The 17,997-nt window shown below is 40.8% G+C and overlaps 1 protein-coding gene across 2 annotated transcripts in view; it reads right to left on the reverse strand.

The window, feature by feature from the left end:
- STK26 (serine/threonine kinase 26) overlaps positions 1 to 17,529 on the reverse strand; it is a gene marked incomplete at its 3' end in the record, with an annotated part of 30,381 nt that extends 12,852 nt beyond the window's left edge. The window contains exons 1-3 of one of the 2 annotated variants that reach the window (XM_084534377.1): positions 17,262 to 17,528; positions 17,005 to 17,126; positions 1,164 to 1,394 (exon numbers count right to left, since the gene is read on the reverse strand). In XM_084534377.1, the coding sequence (XP_084390503.1) occupies positions 1,164 to 1,394; positions 17,005 to 17,046 (273 nt within the window). In that variant the 5' untranslated portion in view covers positions 17,047 to 17,126; positions 17,262 to 17,528. Of the gene's footprint in view, positions 1 to 1,163; positions 1,395 to 17,004; positions 17,127 to 17,261 lie in introns of both variants that reach the window. The other variant, XM_084534378.1, reaches the window with a different exon arrangement.
- Positions 17,530 to 17,997: the final 468 nt, after the last annotated feature.

Genomic DNA, 17,997 nt, shown 5'->3' on the forward strand with positions numbered 1-17,997 from the left:
GGTACTTATTTAGATTTGGAATACCCCTTTAGCACCTGTTACTGTTTTAATAAAACAACGATTTTCTTTCCCTGTTCAACTCATAGCTTACGAAGCTTCCTTCATCCACTACCCCTCAAACAATGTCTCCTTCCCCCCACTAACCAAGTCAAGGTTTCATTTCCCCATTTACAACTGTTGAAATCCCTGTTTAATTCTGAAGAAAAACTGATTCCAAGCAAAAACACTTCCAAGACATACTTTGACATGTTTGTACTTCAGGGCAAACATTTGGGCTTTATAACTCAAAGTAAAAGTGATTAACAACCAGGAGGATAACATTTAGGATCTAACTCAGAGAACACTATTATATAGATTCTGCAAATAATTCTATCGTATCACTCAAGTGTGACACAGCTTATCAGAAATATCTTTGGAATAAGATCAATAAACAGTATACACTAAGCCTCAAAAAACAACCCCCACACCAAACATTTTAAATACCAACTACGGTTAATGCTTTTAGCCTTTTTTGAATGGTTTTAGTTTTAAAGTCACATAAAGCATATGCACTGCAGATACTTTAAGGGACATTTTAGATGATAACACCTGGACAGTTTCAGAAGTTGAGAAGACTTTCTCAACATTTTGGATTTCTATAGGGTTGTGGTGGGTATTTTTTTTTATTTTTTTTTTTAGTATTTTTTTTTTTTACAAATATACCATTTTACAAAGTAGTTACATAATGCTGATGTTAGTTCTACTGTCTCAGGCCTACTACATTTCATAATCACAAAGGTGCATGATTTCTTTCCATATCAGAGAAAGGTTTTTGTTAGTATAGCTATGAATGTATTTTTCCTTCCCCAGAAAGGCCACAGAGTTGTGCTAGAGATTGTAGAGGAAGAAAGAAAACTATGGTTCAAAAGCAACAGCAATGGCAATCCCCTATCCGCAGGACATGTAGCCATTTTATGCAAATTCTAGCCTCAAAGACTATGTAGCAAAAGAAACAAAACAAAGTGAAAAGAACTGTTAAACAAACAAACAAACAAACAAAAACACTAAAAAAAGTAAAGTTGGCATGACAACATATCTTCAAATTCAGATTTTTTTTTTTCCTAGCAGCATTTGAAACTGGGTGACATGCTGCCAGCAAATATCTGTGCAATACTATACACTACCTTTAAATACGATCCATAGTATTTAGTTACGTAAGGACTATCACACTGACTTAAAACAGTTATCTCTTGCTGTATATCTTCTATTTCATCTTCTGCTTCCTCAAGGTCTATGATTTTTATAGCAACCACTTGCTGCGTCCGATTATCAATTCCTTTAAAGACTTCACCAAAGGAGCCTTTCCCAATGCGTTCCAGTTTTGTGAATAGCTCTTCTGGGTCTGCTCTATGGTTCTGGAAAAAGAAAAGTGGAAAAAAAAAAAAAGAGATGAGTTATCTTAATTTACTTCCAGTTTATTAGCATTTATTACTTCCCAAAAAGCACATCATCCAGATTTCTTATTAGAAGGATCATATCAGACAAATTTGTCTCCCATGCACTAACTTCTAATTCAGCTGTTAGTTACAGAACATACATTACACAATTATATTAAAGGTACATGAGTCTCACCAAGGAGAGAGTCAGGTACAAATCTCATTTCATTTCCCCACATAACACTTTAAAAGGAAAGAACAGAGCCATCCTTAATATTAATCCTACCCATGCATAACTCAGAAGACTGGGGAACGCAATTACTGGCACAGAAGCACTAACATCATTACTCAGGCAAAAAAGGCTGGGCTTCCTACCTGGCCAACAGCCTGGGGCAGACAAAGCATTACATCAAATAGCACAGTACAGAGTTCGTTGTGAGAGGACCGCAATACCAGTGTTCACCAGCAGCCTCCAACAAACACGCTGAGCTTCTGATAAGGCTGTGTGCATGTTCAGGTTTGCTGAAAGTGCTGACAGGTAGTTGAGCAAAAGGGACTGAGAGATGTTTGAAGGAATAAGAATGCTGAAGTGAAACTGAAGCACTGATCAGAGCTTGCTGATAGCACCCAAGCATGCCTTAGAAGGGGGAGCAGAGCATCAGACAGCAAAGCACCACTGAGGACATCTGATCTAGTCCCTGGAGGTTAACTGCTCAAAGATCAGCAAATAGTGATATCATACAAAGATTTTTTTAAAACTTCTCAGCTTTGTTCAAGTAGACAGGAGGGAAATCAAACAAACACCCAAGAAATTCTCATTTTTCTTTCAAGACAAAGCATAACACAGCTGATTAGAGAATCTTGCTTACCCAAAAGCTGCAGCAGTGACTTTGGAAGGATACAGACAATTTGACCCACAGTTTAAGTACGTAAAACTTCAGAACACCGTTAGAAAGTTTTCAGAAAGGTGTCTGTTTTACCTCTTCAAAACATGCCCATGCTTTGCAGAGTAAGCAAGTTAAATATATTACCACTACTGAAAAATACAACAGGATTTTGAGAAAGATGACCCCTAACACTTCACCACAACTTTGCTACTGTTCATTTACTCATGCTGTCAGAACTGAGCAATTCATTGCACAGACCAAGCCTCAAACAAGAAGCCTTTGCCCAAAAGCCCTCTGACTCAAAAATCAGCTTTTGAAAACATAAAACCAAGATAATTTGAGATCTTTCTCATACCCCTAAAATTCTTGCTCATTGGTCAGAACAAGTGAGCTGTCATGAAAGAATACATCTAGCAAAAGCGGATACTTAAGCACAGATTACCTTGCACAACTTCAATACCGACATGAAACTCCAGAAAACATCCTTACATCAGTCCTTTTACAAACAGATGCAAAACCTTTACCGGGAAAACAAAACCATTGCTATTTTGATCCTTTTGGACTGAACTAATCTCATTTCCTTACTAGCCCCTTATTATTGTTCTGTTCCTTCTATCAAGACCAGAATTTATTCCACAATATGGTGAGATGAATCCAAACAGATTACCAAGGATTTAACCATATGATTTGTCAGGTCTATTTTCAGCAGAATCAATTCACTGCTCATATATACCAAGCTGTCACTTGTGCTATCACAAGAGGAGGGAACACGAAGTAGTATGGCAGGTTCATGCTGATCTGTGTAGCTAGATGTTAGATTTTGCATATGTACAGGACACGTTGTTCCTGGGTAGCACATTACAGCAAAAAGAATAAGAATTTCTTCCTTTGTCTACAAAGAGCCCTTTACGACTTTGCTCCATTAAAACACCACAAAACAACAACAGCAAACACACAAAACACACCTTCAGAGAAATAAATAAGCAAAAAAAAAGTGTATTTTTATCTGTTGAAAAATCTGAAGTACTTGAAAGATAAGCAAATATACAATCAAAGCAAGTGAAAAAAAGGTAAGTACTATTGTGACCTGAAATCTGAGATAATTAATATTATTAGAAAAGGGAAAAAAAAAAATGACTGTAGGCCTCAGATGCTTGGAAAGTTTTTTGTTAGATGAAAGAACAGTAAATCTTCAAATTACCGAAAGACAGACACATTGATGGCAGGAGTTGATGCAGTAGTGTATGGCATTTTGTTATTAAGACCATAAAAATAATTTGAATCCAAAGTTCATTTTTAGAGCTGTTTCAAAAAATATTTTGGGAACAAGTATGGCAAAAGCAGCAGCAACTGCTACCCAGCCTTCTCCTGCTGCTAGTTAAACTGCAGAACTGTTACTTAGCTAGCAAACTGATGTGTTTCTGAACTACGACCCCAGTTCCAATAAGAATGCTTAACCAATAGTTCTCCACTGACATAAACAAAAATCGCCCAGAAAGAGTGAAGAGAGAGGATTGGCAAAACTTTCTATTAACCCCTAAACAGTCATCTTCAGAAATGCCAGCTTCACTTTGAGATGCTTAAGAGCCTGGGATGCCCATTCAAGTTAATTAGTACTGTTGGGTTTGATAGGAAACCTGCTGAACTCTTCCATGTAGGTAAAACAAAAGGGACCCAATCCCAGACACAGTCAGCTGATCTAACCTTTACAAGCATTTGATGAACTCAAAGAGCTGCTCTTGGATTTTGCTTGGGGAGAAACCTTAAGTAGAAAATTCCTCTGGGATCCTCATTGGAAATGCACACCACTCGACCTTATACAACCAATTAACGGTTGGTCATCAACAACACAAGACAGGCCTCACAATTCCCCCAAGCTACTTCAGGTGAATCACAGCTTTAAAAGCTACTTTAACTTCCAGCAATTCCTAATGCCATCACGTGGGAGTGCTGGAGTATAGGGAAAAGATGGCACCATAGAACTGTGTACACCCAGGGGAGAGAGAGGTGGAACAAAGGCAGCTCAGAGATGAACAAGTAGTGTGGAATTACTAAAGGAAAACGTTTTTATTCTGAGCAAATCCCTTTATTGCAATCAAAGTCGGCTTTACAGCTTCTGTTACAGCTTCCGAGGCTGACAAGCATCTGTAGGATGCTCCAGGACGAAAACAAGTATTTCTGAACAACTTGGGCTAATGTTGAGATAATTTCTTTTGGAAAGGCTTCAAACTAAGAACCCTTACATTATTTAAAACACAGGCTTAGAACAAAGACTGCATCTTGAAATGTATTTGCTTTTACCTTTCTTTAATTACCTTGTCTTTAAGGTTGTTCTACAAGAGTACTTCTTTACATCTGATAAAAACAAACAAAAACTGAAGACTACTTTTAATCAAAGGCAAATTTAGAATATGCAGCAATACCTATTCTCTTCCTCCTAGTACAAAGAAGGGTGGAGATTTATGTAAATAAAAGCGTGTTTATATACACCCCCAATATAGATCACTGAAATTTTGCAGTAGAGATGCCAGCTGAACTTCTAATATGGTAGAAATTAGAAAGTAACACTATTAATACTCCTCACCAAAACTGTTACTCTATATTCTTTCACAGATATTTCATTGAATAGCAAAAAGGATTAGAAGCTTTGCAAGTTGCCAGCATGAATAACAGCACTTTTTTTTTTTTTTTAATTGGTTCATATGGAGAGCCATGTCTGTTGGAGAGCAGATGGTGTCAATAGGCAGTGCGTGAACTCCATCATCGCCTCTGGTAAGGTAACACCTGTAAGTGGACAGGTCAGGAAGAGAATTTATGGCTCTTCTACTCCCTAAATCTGCTACCACAGACAAAAGCAGCAACAAATATGACAAGCGCAGGCATATATACATGCCAACTTCAATCTATCCAGCATGAGTAACAATAGTACCAGCACAAGCATGACGATACAAGCCCTCTGCATAGCTTCAGAAGTCCACCATTTCACCAGTGCAGCACAACTACACTGCTTGCACTAGCGTTTAGCAAAATCTCTGCCATCCTACCATCCAGATATGTGCCATTATTTCATAGTTCTGAGTTCATACACATATGCATCTACACATCTGGAGTCACAGGATCATACCATATTTTGTCTTGGAAGTTACCTCAGGAGGTCACCAGCCTGTGAGACCTGAATTGGGTCTTCCTATAAGAAGGTTCATTAATGTATTTCATTAACGGGTACTGAGTACAACTGGATGAAAAAAAGAGAAGCTTCCAAGTATCTCAGACAGACTGAGTTAATGCCTTGCATCTAACTAAATCAAAACCAGCATCCTCCAGGTCTCCCAAAGCAAATAATTTAACATAGTCACATTAGATTCCTATATGGTCCATCAATGCGAGAACATAAAAAGACTGTTGTCTTAACAGTATTTCTAAAACCTGACCCATAAATGGTGTTACATTAACTGGATTTTTCAAGCATCTCCCAGGCTTTATTTGGAACAGAAATTCTCTTAAAATTATAGGAGTAATACAGAATAGTTCATCTACATTGTGAAACATTGCTGAAATACACGGTTAGAAGACCATTTATAAAAATATAATTAGCTCAGATTTTCTAAGAGGCTAGTAGAGAAGATCTGAGTATCTACTGTCATATTTTTCATATATCCACTTCAATGACACCCTACCATATAGCGGTATTTTTGGAAGTCATCAGAATTAGCCATGTGTTTAAAAGACTTTTCAAGCAATTGCTACAATAAAGGCCTGATCTTTAGTCAGGTACTGAAGTCAAACTTTAAGGAAAAGAGTCATCTTAAAGAAAGTTATCTTAAAGAAAGCCTCCAGAAAAGAAGATTACGTTACGGCAGAACATTATAAGCAAACCAAAACAAACAAAAAACATCCCTGTAATTAATTTGCTGGGCAGCCCCACAGCCGTGTTAGCATTAAAATGCCAGATCAAGAACATGTGCCAACTTTGGTGCTGAAGCCCGCATGTACTGCACTAGGATTTCTCTGAATTCCCAATATCTGAATTACTGCTGACAATAAAATTAAGCTAGGGTTAATAATTACTGTTATCTGTATAATCTCCAAAATACCACTTACTGTCTTAAGAATTCATACCTGAAATACATTGAATAAAAGATACTTGAAAGTCAGTAAAAAGAAAACCAGATTAAAAATTAAGTCACTTAATCTAGTCTCAGCATTTATCAGGCTCTTACAAAACGCTGGATCAGGGTCAAGCACATTGAAATCATAGGCTATCAGTCCACTCATAGATATTTATTTATTTTCAGAGAATAAGTTACTTCTACATTTTTCTTCTGTTCAAATTCCAAATAAAATTTAAATTAAGAGAGGAATAGGAATGGTGAAACTAACGGGGCACAGGATAATTTTAGAATAATGTTTTACTCAGATATGGTACAAATATCTTGATTGAATTTCTTTCCATACATTATCAGATATGAAATTAACTATATGCTACACATATTCTAACATATCTCTCTATATTCATGTATATAAGTTTCTGTATTTTATCTGCATACGGAATATTTTACTTCTTTACAATAAAGCCACCCCTGGTAGATAGAGTTTTTTTTTTTAATTCCTAGAGTTTCTCCCCACTCCACCCCTTCCATTTTCCTTTAAAATCCTATTACAATTAAAGTTACTCATACACACAGTGCCATATGCTTGTATATGTATCTATTTATATATTATTAAAATACCTTGAAGTCAGTAAAAGCACAGGTGCAAATCCATTATCACTTACATAGAGTCAGAAAAAAATTAACCTGCAGATATTCAATAAAAGGGTGGAACCTGTAGGCACGTTTTTTCCTCCATCTTGTACATACTCTGGCTTCTCACTGACTTTTGCATGGACCTGAACTCTGATGTTCAGTCCTTTCTAAGACTCAATCATCAAGGTAATAGATACTTTATTACATTTACCATAACAACTGATAACTGCAGAAGGAAGAAGTGTTTTTGACAACAAAATAATTTCATTTGTATGAAGTATCAAACCTTTACACTAAACTTTCTGTACCACAGGTAATAAAAACTGGATCTGAGCTCTACTTCCCTTAAATGGGACCTGACCTGTTACACCCTTTACAAAGCATCTCCCTTATCTGACAAGGCCAAGACTCACTGCCATTTTTAGTAAAAACCTGAGAACATTATTATAAAACAATATTCTTTAAAAAGCAAGGAAAGAAAAACCCATATGGCTTTGTTTTCATCACGCTAGCTAGAAGGCCAGCTGCTTAAAAATTCTGATGACCATCAAATTTTAAAATTTGCTTTCATTCTTGCCCATTCTCAGATTTTTAAGGAAGGAATCACCTTCATCCTCCAACCATCTCTGACCCATGGCAGATGCATGCTGTCAATTGCACACTGCACTGAAAATGGAAACAAACAAACTCACTTCCTCTATTCTTAGCTATTCTTCCACTTTGGTAACACAGCACAAGAAGCTTATAAGGAATAGGATAAATAAGCCAAAAGCAAGAATTACAACACGGTTTTCCAAAGATTAGCTCTTTGACATTAAAAAATTACACCAATTGTTTATGCTGAGTATTCTGCATAGTGGAAAAACACAAAAAGAAAGTCCTCATTCCAGTGAGCTTCTCCCTGACTGAAAATCCTTACAGACGCATTTTAACTATCCAGTATTGTAAAATATTTAAATAAAAAACCCTCAAACCTATGCATACTGCTTCATATCCTTCAGTTTGCTTTCATTGGTGAGCATGGCCTAGTAAGTCAGAGGAATGCAAAGGGGAGGAAAGCCACAGATTACGTGACTAGATCCTTACTGTGATTTGGAAAAGAAAAAAACCTCAAGTGACAGCACTCCGTAGCTAAGATGGATGGGTGTGCTGTGATGGAGACAGAAGTCAGTCAGAATTCAACAGATTCCTGTACACCAAAATGTTCAAATTCCATTCTGCATTTATTATGGAGTTCAACAAGCTGACCTTTCAAAACAAATTTAATCTCCTTTGTTGAGCAGTGCAGGCCAAATGACTGTTGAATGGGTAATTAACCCACCTCAATGAGCTGCCTGCACATCTGAATTACAAGTCAGAGGACTACGACAGTTCCACATTGCTGAAGAATATTTGTGTTCTCCTAATGTTACAAACTGCTTTGAAAAACCTAATATGCAGAGAGATTACAAAAGCCATGTCTAACAGGAACACGGAAAAATAGCCATTTATGGGCTGCAGTCTGCTTTTAGCACTCTGCCTTTCCTTTCAGCTAGCAGCCTGCTTATCAGTACATAAACAATTTTTTTCAATTTTTGCCACACCCATTTAAAGGAACAACTACGTCAGCACTCTACCAGCAATAAATTATATCGTTTTGGCATTTGGGCTATTTTTCCAATATTTAGAGGTTTAGTACCTGCAATAAGATGGCACCTGATACACAAATTTCAAAGGCCTCTTACTGCTCTATCTTAGAAGCCATTTTAGGACTCCTGTGCAAGTTGGAACCTGGTAACACTGATTTCCCTCCTGTAAATAAGGCTAAACTCATACAATAATCCAGATAGAACAAGAAGAACGATTTCCACCTTTTAAACATGCTAGTTCCTAAAAAAAAAGCAGCAACAAGACCAAGTTTAATGCACATACAAGTATCCTTGTTAAATCTCTCTCTCTCTAGTGAAGCTGTCACTACTTACTTTTGGGCTAAACAACATTAAAATATTGCAGAAAAACATTGTCTGAAAAAAAAAAAAATTAGATGTCTCCAAAACATGATACGGTGGAAAGAGCAGGCCACAACTTTATTTACCACTGATAGCTCTCTAGGAATAACCACTGCCTGCAATAAGCCGAAATGGGAACCCACAGTTCAAGGAGATCATTTTATTCCTTTAGTTTTGGAGGGGACCATTTTGAGAAAGGACAAATAATACACCAGTCTACTGGATTCCTACATTCCTGTCCTCTCTGCAAGGCTCCATGACCACTGGCCCAAAAGCTGTGGTCTGCTCTTGGACACTGTCCCTTGATAGTATCAATCACACTGGACCTGAAGCTACCAGACACAGAATCATGGAATATCCCAAATTGGAAGGGACCCACAAGGATCATCGAGTCCAAGTCCTGGCACCACACAGGTGCCCATTTACCACAACCCTTTGAGCCCTGCCCATCAGCCAATTGCTCACCCACCGTAGGATGTTTTTGTTTAGCTGTATGCTGGACATTTTGTGCAGTCGAATCCTATGGCAAACTGTGTCAAAAGCTTCACTGAAATCCAAAAAGGAAGGGAGGAAGAGAAACACCCTCTCCCCACCCCACCCCCCCAAAAAAAAAAAGGAGATTCTTCTTGCCAACTAGGCTGGAATAAAGCTGAGCAGGAAGGTAAAAATGTTCTTGTTGTGACTGGTTGCCAGATAACACCTTCCTAGGTGAGAGATCATTGCCAATGATCTCCCTGCCACTCTGCCCCACCACACCCAGCCTCTGCTGGGGGCAGGTCCAGCCAGTAGAAGTCTCTGCCAACAAGGGCAACGCACTTACATCTTGTCCTCCTCTCCTCCCAGTTTCTCTAAATGCTTTTAAGTCAATTTACATCAGTGGAAATTCAACCTTTTTCACTCAGCACTTTACATTCAGGCACTTCACAATAATAATAGTCATTCTGAGGTATGCAGTGTTTTTGATTTTATATTTATTTATTTATTCTGTGTTCAGCTGCCGAAGCTGAAGCCTGCACTGAAATACAACTTCACATTTAGCAAGCATGTAGCCTCTGACAGCCCCCCAGTAAACATTATTCCAGTATTCAGGACCTAACAGTATCCAGTTGAATGAAAAGCCTGCAGAAGATGAGGAGGGAGGGAATACTAACATTGAACTGAATAGAAGGTTCTTGACTTCTGGTCCATGAAAATGGGGAAGCCACCCTGGGCTCTCAGATTTCTATAGCTCAAGAGTGAAACCTGCAGATAACATTTCTCATTCAGGAGAGCACATAGAATTCATGCAGATCTGAGCTACAACACGCCATGAAGCTTCTCCAGACACACTGCCTCAACCAAGACCATTCAAATCCAGACTTTAGTAAGACAAACTTTGCTTCATACTTCTACCACTCAAGTATGAATAAAGCTTTAAAGAACTGCAATCAAGAAAGATCTAAGCTGAAACTCCTTCCTGAGTTATGGACCTAATCACATGCACAGTATATAGCATCTCTCTGCAAAACCACATGCACAACATATGATGAAGAACAAGACCAGCAAGCTACTGTTACCTTGTCAGACCCTTTATTAATAGCTTAGCTTCTCTGATGCAGGTTCTTTCGCCCTATTTATTTAGGTAGCAATCCCTCAGGGAGAATAGTTTTCAGTGACTATCACTAGATGGGCACCCTTCTCATGAGATTTAAGTCTCCTTCAGAACTGAGTGTGCTCAGTGATCCTCACCTAATCAGCAGAGCAGACTTATTCCAAAAAAGCTGCTGAAAGTTTAAAGAACAAATGACAGTTCTCTAAATAGAGTTTAAAAACATCAAGAAACCTGGTGAGACAGTATTAGGAAGGAATTTGATTTTCAGCAATTTCAAGTTAGAAAGAAATAGTAGGACTTGCAACTGTAGCTCCTGACATGATAAGATACCTCGTCAACTGTTTATTTCTGCAAAGAGAGCATACATGTAGCCACTAATTACAGCGTGCAATAAAATTATTTGTTTCACAACCAATCTTGTACTGTTTAACCCCCAACCCCATCCTCCCCCAAAACCCACCCCTAAACTCTGAGGGCCTGGCAATTATTGAACTCAGTTCCTAAGGCTGGAAAAAAGAAAAACAAATGATAACCTCTTATCACTTTTCACAGTTGGTGACCCTTTCTTAAATCTGAAGTTAATCACCAAAGAGTAAATGAGTGATGCAACCACTAACAGGTTTAAAATTCATCCTTTCACTTTTGGAGAAGATTGAAAACCGTATTTTCAGGGCACTGAAACCAATGAAAACTGAGCATAATATGCTTGTCCATCTTTACTAAGATGTTTCACAGGTCTCACATTACAAACATTACTGCAGTGGCACAAGTAGCCATATACTCTCAATGCCATGAAGTAACCATGCATCTTCACAGAGAGGGTGGCCAGGCATTCCCTGGGGAAGTGGGCATGGCCCCGAGCCTGCCAAAGTTCAAGGAGCATTTGGACAACACTCTCAGACACCAGGTTTGGTTTTGCAGTGGTCCCGTGTGGAGCCAGGAGTTGGACTCGATCTTTATTGGTCCCTTCCAACTCGGGACATTTTGTGATATAAAGAAAGAATCCTCCCCTCAAAATAAACATCTAAATGAGACTTATTTTTTTAAACAAAATGCAATACAGCACTGAGCTACTAATATATTTTCTCCTTCTTGAGAAAAGGAAGAAAAAACAACCTTTCATCAGGACTTGTAAAACTGTAACAGTAAGATGTTGGAGTTTAAAAAAACAGCCCATGTGACTTTTTTTAATGTTAAATTCAATAGAATAAAATAATAATTATATATATATTTTTAAGTTAAATTATCCTCTGCTCAAAACTGATAGCATCAGATGGTGCAGAAGAGCAAAGCAATTAAGGTGAGAAGAGTTGAGTTTGTTTTATGCATTCTCTGCAGCTTCAGCAGATTTGCTGAATTCCAGGTCAGTGCACTTAACAAGTGTATAAAACTGTAAAATCTGCACAAAAAAAAAAAAAAAAAAAAAAAAAAAACAGGAAAAGACTGCTGTAGATTTTTTTCTCCTGACTGATAAAAGCATCTGCTGAATTCCAGTTGGTTATACCTAATATAACTTCCATGCAGCAAACACTTTCCAAAGCTCACTCTATCCTCCTTTGGTAACACTACAACAGTACAAGTATGACTGAGCCCTACTATTCTTTGTCGTCAGAATAACTTATCACAGTGCATGAGACAGAAGGACCAAGCCCAGCTAATGAAGCCTGACTGGAGTTAGCAGACTGTTACATTCAATACAGCTTGTACACGAAGTACAACCAGGAAAAGAACAACTGCAGTGCTGAATTCCACAAATACTTTTATGTGAATCTACTACAAGTAGCAAAGAGGCACTCTCTGCACAAGTCATAAATACTATCTTCCTGCAGTCTGACTGCACTGTGGGTCAAAGCACAAATCAAGGAACTGAAATAGGACCAGGGTATTTATCAGAGTCCATTCTAGATCAATCACAAGGAATGCCAGCTTTCTAGGCACTGTGTAAGTTTTCTGGTGACCTGCAAGCGCTAGACTTCCCACTTCTCTCTAGGTGGGTCACATTTCTAAGTGTAAATAAAGCCTTTTCAAACTCACTGTGGAATTATCTGGGAGCCAACTCAGATCTGTGGACAGCAATATATTAACAGATCCTTGAATAGACCCTTTCTCAAAGGTTTAAGTTCCTCTAATGCATACCCTCTAAACATGTAAGTACCCGACAGTAACAAATTACTTGCTCTAAGCATAAGTCTCACCCTTATAACCATAATAAATAAGGTTTGCTAGCAATCTGACACACCTCCAGTGCTCATCTTTAGGCACTGCGCATAAAGAGCCTGTTTCTACAAATGCACCAATTTAAGAAAAAATGTGTTTTTTTTTTTTCTCCCCTCTCAGTCTATGAAGTCTACCACTTCCAAATCTGAACACTACTACTCCTGTCATCTTTCTATATCCATCCAACAACTAGATGTTAACTGAGCATCCCGTAGGGATAGAATCTCCAGCTGCCAAGCTCAGGTTGTTGAGCGAGCAGCACCTCACAGACAGTCTGTTCACTGGCAGCACAGAGAGCAAAGCTCACCTGTACATCTGAGTTTGCATTTAATCAAGCAATCCTTCAACTATGAATCAGAGTACACTGGCTGACAGGTCACATGTTTCTAGCTGCTCTGCTTTTAGAGGAAGGTAGGTTCCTTATTGCAAGATAATCTGGATGCTAAGTAAAGCAGATCAGGTCTAAACAGTCTTGCTGGCTACCCTGAAGGCTACTAACATGCAGCATCTGGAGATAAAGCCATTAGAAAAAAAGGGGAAAAAAAGTGTTTAGAAGAATAGCATAGCATAGATACAGAGATAAAGCCCCCGTGCAAGTTCCAGAGACATGCATATTGACAGGAAGAAGAGAGAAAAGAATCAACAATTCCATGAGTTAATGAATGAGTATTTCAGACTTATTTTGCAGAACAAGTTAGAATAGGAAACATTTATACATAAAACAAACAAACAAACAAACAACAACAAAAAAAAAACTGTAACAACAAGAATGTATTACTTGAGTGAAGTTCCATTGTTTAAGTCTACAAACTAGTTTGGAAATTCAGGATGCTAATAGCAAAGTTTCCTCACTGTCCACCTTAGAAAGATTAACTGTCACTTATTTGTAAGCTTACAAGAGAGGCTGGAAGTTTTCAAGTAATGTATAAGATGCTGTTAATAACATAAGCCCGTCAGAAGATGCATCAATCTGAAGTGACTGACTTTAAACTTTCTGATCACTTGAAACAAATATAATCCTTTGAACTATGCATCTTGCCAGCTGGTAAGGAGAAATGCTGAAGTGTATGGGTACCAATAAGGGGTCCAACACCCTCACTCCAGCAACACCGTCATTTTCAGTATAATCCCCAGGTTGGCAGAAATACACAGGTAGGCTCAGCTCTAATATCTCGTCTGTCTTACATTCCATGTCCAAAAATGCTCTGTATCAGTTTTATTGGATTCCTCCAAGATACTGCCAGTCAACAAGATGCTCACTTCACTGTGAGATTTCAAAGTATTTCAGCCTAAAAAATGTTTTGAGTATTTTATCTCTTTCTAATGAGGAACCAACTTACAATGGCATCACTGAATAAAAACTGCAACCTGACTTTCATAACAAAGCGTACCTCATGTAATCAGGGCACATTACTTGTGCTCACATAGATCCATCAACCTTCTATTTTTCCTTTTAATCTTGCATTCTGTATAAAATGCCATAACCTGGAGTATCACACTCAGCTTCAAAGCACTCGTTTTGTACATTCACTAAGTACTTTGACTATATTAAACAGTCTTAGAAGTTTGGTATGATGTTAACTTAACCCAGCTATAAGTGGTCCAAATGGAGCCTTTCCAAAAAAAACTGAGTGGGGGAGAAAAACATCTTTAGGAAGTTGTTTGCACAGGCATGAATTGTTAGGTATAATATTTGGTTTTGTTAGGGACACAAGACAGGATAAACGGAATGCCACCACTATATAAACAAATGATTCTGCAACTACTCATAAGGGCAACAGATAATACTACCTCTGGGTCTTCCACTGTTGTCATGGCACTCCAAGTCAGACTCCACCAGAATAACCCTATGTGACCTTCAGTAATTTTCTATGTTTGGATTTATTTTTATTTTTTAAATGGAGTCTGACACTTTATTAGATGAAAGATCTTAAAACAGTCAAAAGAGTTTCTGTAAAACTCCAAAAAGAAGAGTCTGACAGTTTACCACCAGTCTGAGTTTTGTTTTTTAAATAATAAAACAGGATGTAAATATAGAATTACCATAAAATCGAAGAGTTCACACCTGTAACACATTCTCTGGCAAATTCAGATTCCATCTGTTATATTCAATAAATTATCTCCCTCAACACAGACTACAAAATAAGGGGTTTGACATCACATGCACTTTCACACAGTGCTAGTTTTAAGGCAACTATTAGATCTTCTTCTATCACAGATGAACCTGTTTATTCCTTCTTCAGTCACCATGCATTTATTTTAATGTTGAGCAGAAGCAGGGATGCTTTTATAATCCCTCAGATGATCCTGACCAAATAGTTCAAATAAGTTAAAAAGGAAAAAAAAAAAAAAACAACAGTCCTTGTACTCCAGACTACCACCTTCTTCCTGAGCTGCTTTTTTCCCCTCAATAAACTCTTCTTAAAGAGCAGCACACAGAATAATTTTGCACCAAAGCCTATCCCTTTTTTACATTAAGACTATCAGAATATGTGTAATAGTTTTCACTTTAAAAAGTCACCTTGATAAAGATTTCTTAGTTCTATGCAGCTGTATATACCTAACTGTTAAAAAAAGGTTTTGCTTTAAACCTACAGATACAGGTTAAGAAACTTGGGTTAAGCTAAAAACACTCGTGGAACTAAGTACAGTATTACATAAAGTTTATTTGTTTAACAGTGGAAGACAGGACCTTAAATAATTTCAAGGTCCTTTTGTGATGACAGAGCAGCTATGGGAAATTGGACAGCAATACATTAAGCAAATATGAAAATAAAGAATTGACAAACTTGGATTTTGAAATACAAGTCTACCAAATATGAAAACACTAACAATGGCAGAGGATATAAATAAAGAAGCTCAGGCTAAAGCTCGTAAATCTTTATCACAAAGTTTCTTTAGCTTTCCATTGTTGAGGATGTACCAACCCAACAGTAACCTTGACATATCAATAGAACAGGGAGGCTGAACGCAGTTTATGTTCTTTTATATAAACAAAAGTCAGTGGATGACCAAAGTTTAACTGCTTTTAAAAGGCCTGCAAGCTATTTGAAATAAAAAAATTAAAGCAAACCTTGGTATTGTAACCGACATAAATTAATACATAAATACTCTTTATACCTCAATTCTACACTTTCTAAAAACACTTCTCTTGACCAAGAGAAGTTTTAAATACCTGTTCTGAAACCTCCTAAATTATTAACTGTACATCTCACATATATAGAGATGTATTATAAAGGCTTCTGTATTACTGGAACAACAAATTTAAAAAAAGAAAACTTGGCTATTATACAGGCATGACTATCCTAACAAGTTGAGAGAAAGCTGAAAATGCTGACAGGGCTGCCAGCCTTTGACAAGCAAAAGCTAATGCTGAAATGAGCTTAGCTTCTCTTTGCTTGATAAAGATCTCTGACCGAACTTGTATTAGATTGTCCAGTGGAGTAAGAATGAAGGGTCAGAGGTATTCCTACCTTCCTAGGAAAAAAATCAGTTACATGCTAGCTCATTTATTTTTTAAGCAAGTGCCACAAACGTGTAAACGACACAAAGTCTCATTCCCAGCCACAGAGAAAGGTGCAAGCTCCTGACAGACGATGGCTCCCGACAGCAAGGTGGCTGCTGCACTGCGCGAACCCCGGCCCTCACTTTTCCACTGCGCGCAAGGTCCTCTGAGACCGCACTACAGGCCCAGCGCCAAGTGCACGTCGGTGGGGAAGTCCTGCAGGAGGGACGCCCGCCAGCGAGGCCGGTGTGCCACTTACCGCGCACCCACACACCCTGCGAGCAGCTTCGTTTCGTCCTTAATCACTTTTAAAAGCCCTTACGTGCTCCTGGATGCCTGAACAAAGCGGGGGGGGAGGGAGAGAAACCCTTCCCCGCAAGCACCCCCCCCACACCGCCACCCGGCCTCCCGTTACCTCGCGGCACCCCCTCCAAGGGGCCAGGGCTGCGGCCCAGCCTTCCCCCCCCGCTCCTCCCGGGGCCGAGCGCGGCCTCCCCGCGGCCTCCCCGCTCCGCTTCGCCCACCCGCGGTCCCCCCGCACCCGGCGCCCCAGCGGCGGCCTCCGCCCGGCGGGGCCGCGAGCGCCGCTTCCGGAGCCGGGGCCGAGCCCGGAGCCCGGCGCCTCCATTTTGGGGCCGGCTGGGCGCGGAGCTCACCTGCATGCCGGGCACTTGCACCGCCACGGGCGAGTGGGCCATGGCGGGCTGCGGCGGCCGGGCGCCGCCGGCTGCTCCCTTCTCTCGGCCTCCCTGCTCCTGGGCGGCGACGGCGGCGGGGCCTGGAAGGACAAAGCGGCGGGGAGCGGCTTCAGCGCGGGCCGTGCTCCCTCCTCTCCTCTCCTTTCCGTTCCTTTCCTTCCCTCCCCGCGCGGCCCGCCCTGCCCGGCGCCCCCGCCCGCCCGCTGCCGACTCACCTCGCGGCCGCGGGGCTGGGGCCGAGCTGCGAGGCGGGCGGGCGGGACGCGGACCCTAGCGCCGCTCTCCTGCCATGCCTGCCGGGCTCCTCGCAGCGGCCCTGCCCATGCCCCGCTTCCCGCTGCCGGCGCGGGGGGCGGCTGCTCGGAGCCCCCCCGGGGTGGCGGCTCTCGGGGCTGGGCTCAGAGCGCCATGTCGGGCTCCGGCAACAGGAGGAGGAGGAGGAGGAGGTGGCGGCTGCTGTGCGGCGGCGGCGGCGGCTTCTTCCGTCTCAGCTCCGGCCTCGCGGGGCGGAGCCGCCGCCGCACAGGGCCCCGGCGTCAGCTGCCCCCGCCCCGGGCCGGGCGGGCAGGGAGTGGCGGCCGGGCTGCGGCGGGGCCCCTCAGCCCCGCTGTCACACCGACGAGGCCGCCCGCGACGCCACGCCGAGATCTGGGCCCCTCGGGCTCTGTCACGGTGTCCTGTTCCCCTCAGGCACGCTGTCACAGTGCCCCCTCAAGCACGCTGTCACAGTGCCCTGTCCCTCTCAAACACTCTGTCACACGGCCATGTCCCCCTCCAGCACACTGTCACAGGGCCGCGTCCCCTGCAGGCACGGTGTCGCTGGGCCCTGTCCTACCAAACAGCGTCTGTACCTCTGGGCAAACAGTCGCTGCACCCCGTACCCACAAACACAGCCACAGCACCCGTACCTCGGGCTGCCGTGCCCCAGAGACACGCTGGTGTTAAGTAACC

This window comes from Aythya ferina (genome assembly GCF_964211825.1).
Source record: "Aythya ferina genome assembly, chromosome: 13".
Taxonomy (NCBI): domain Eukaryota; kingdom Metazoa; phylum Chordata; class Aves; order Anseriformes; family Anatidae; genus Aythya; species Aythya ferina.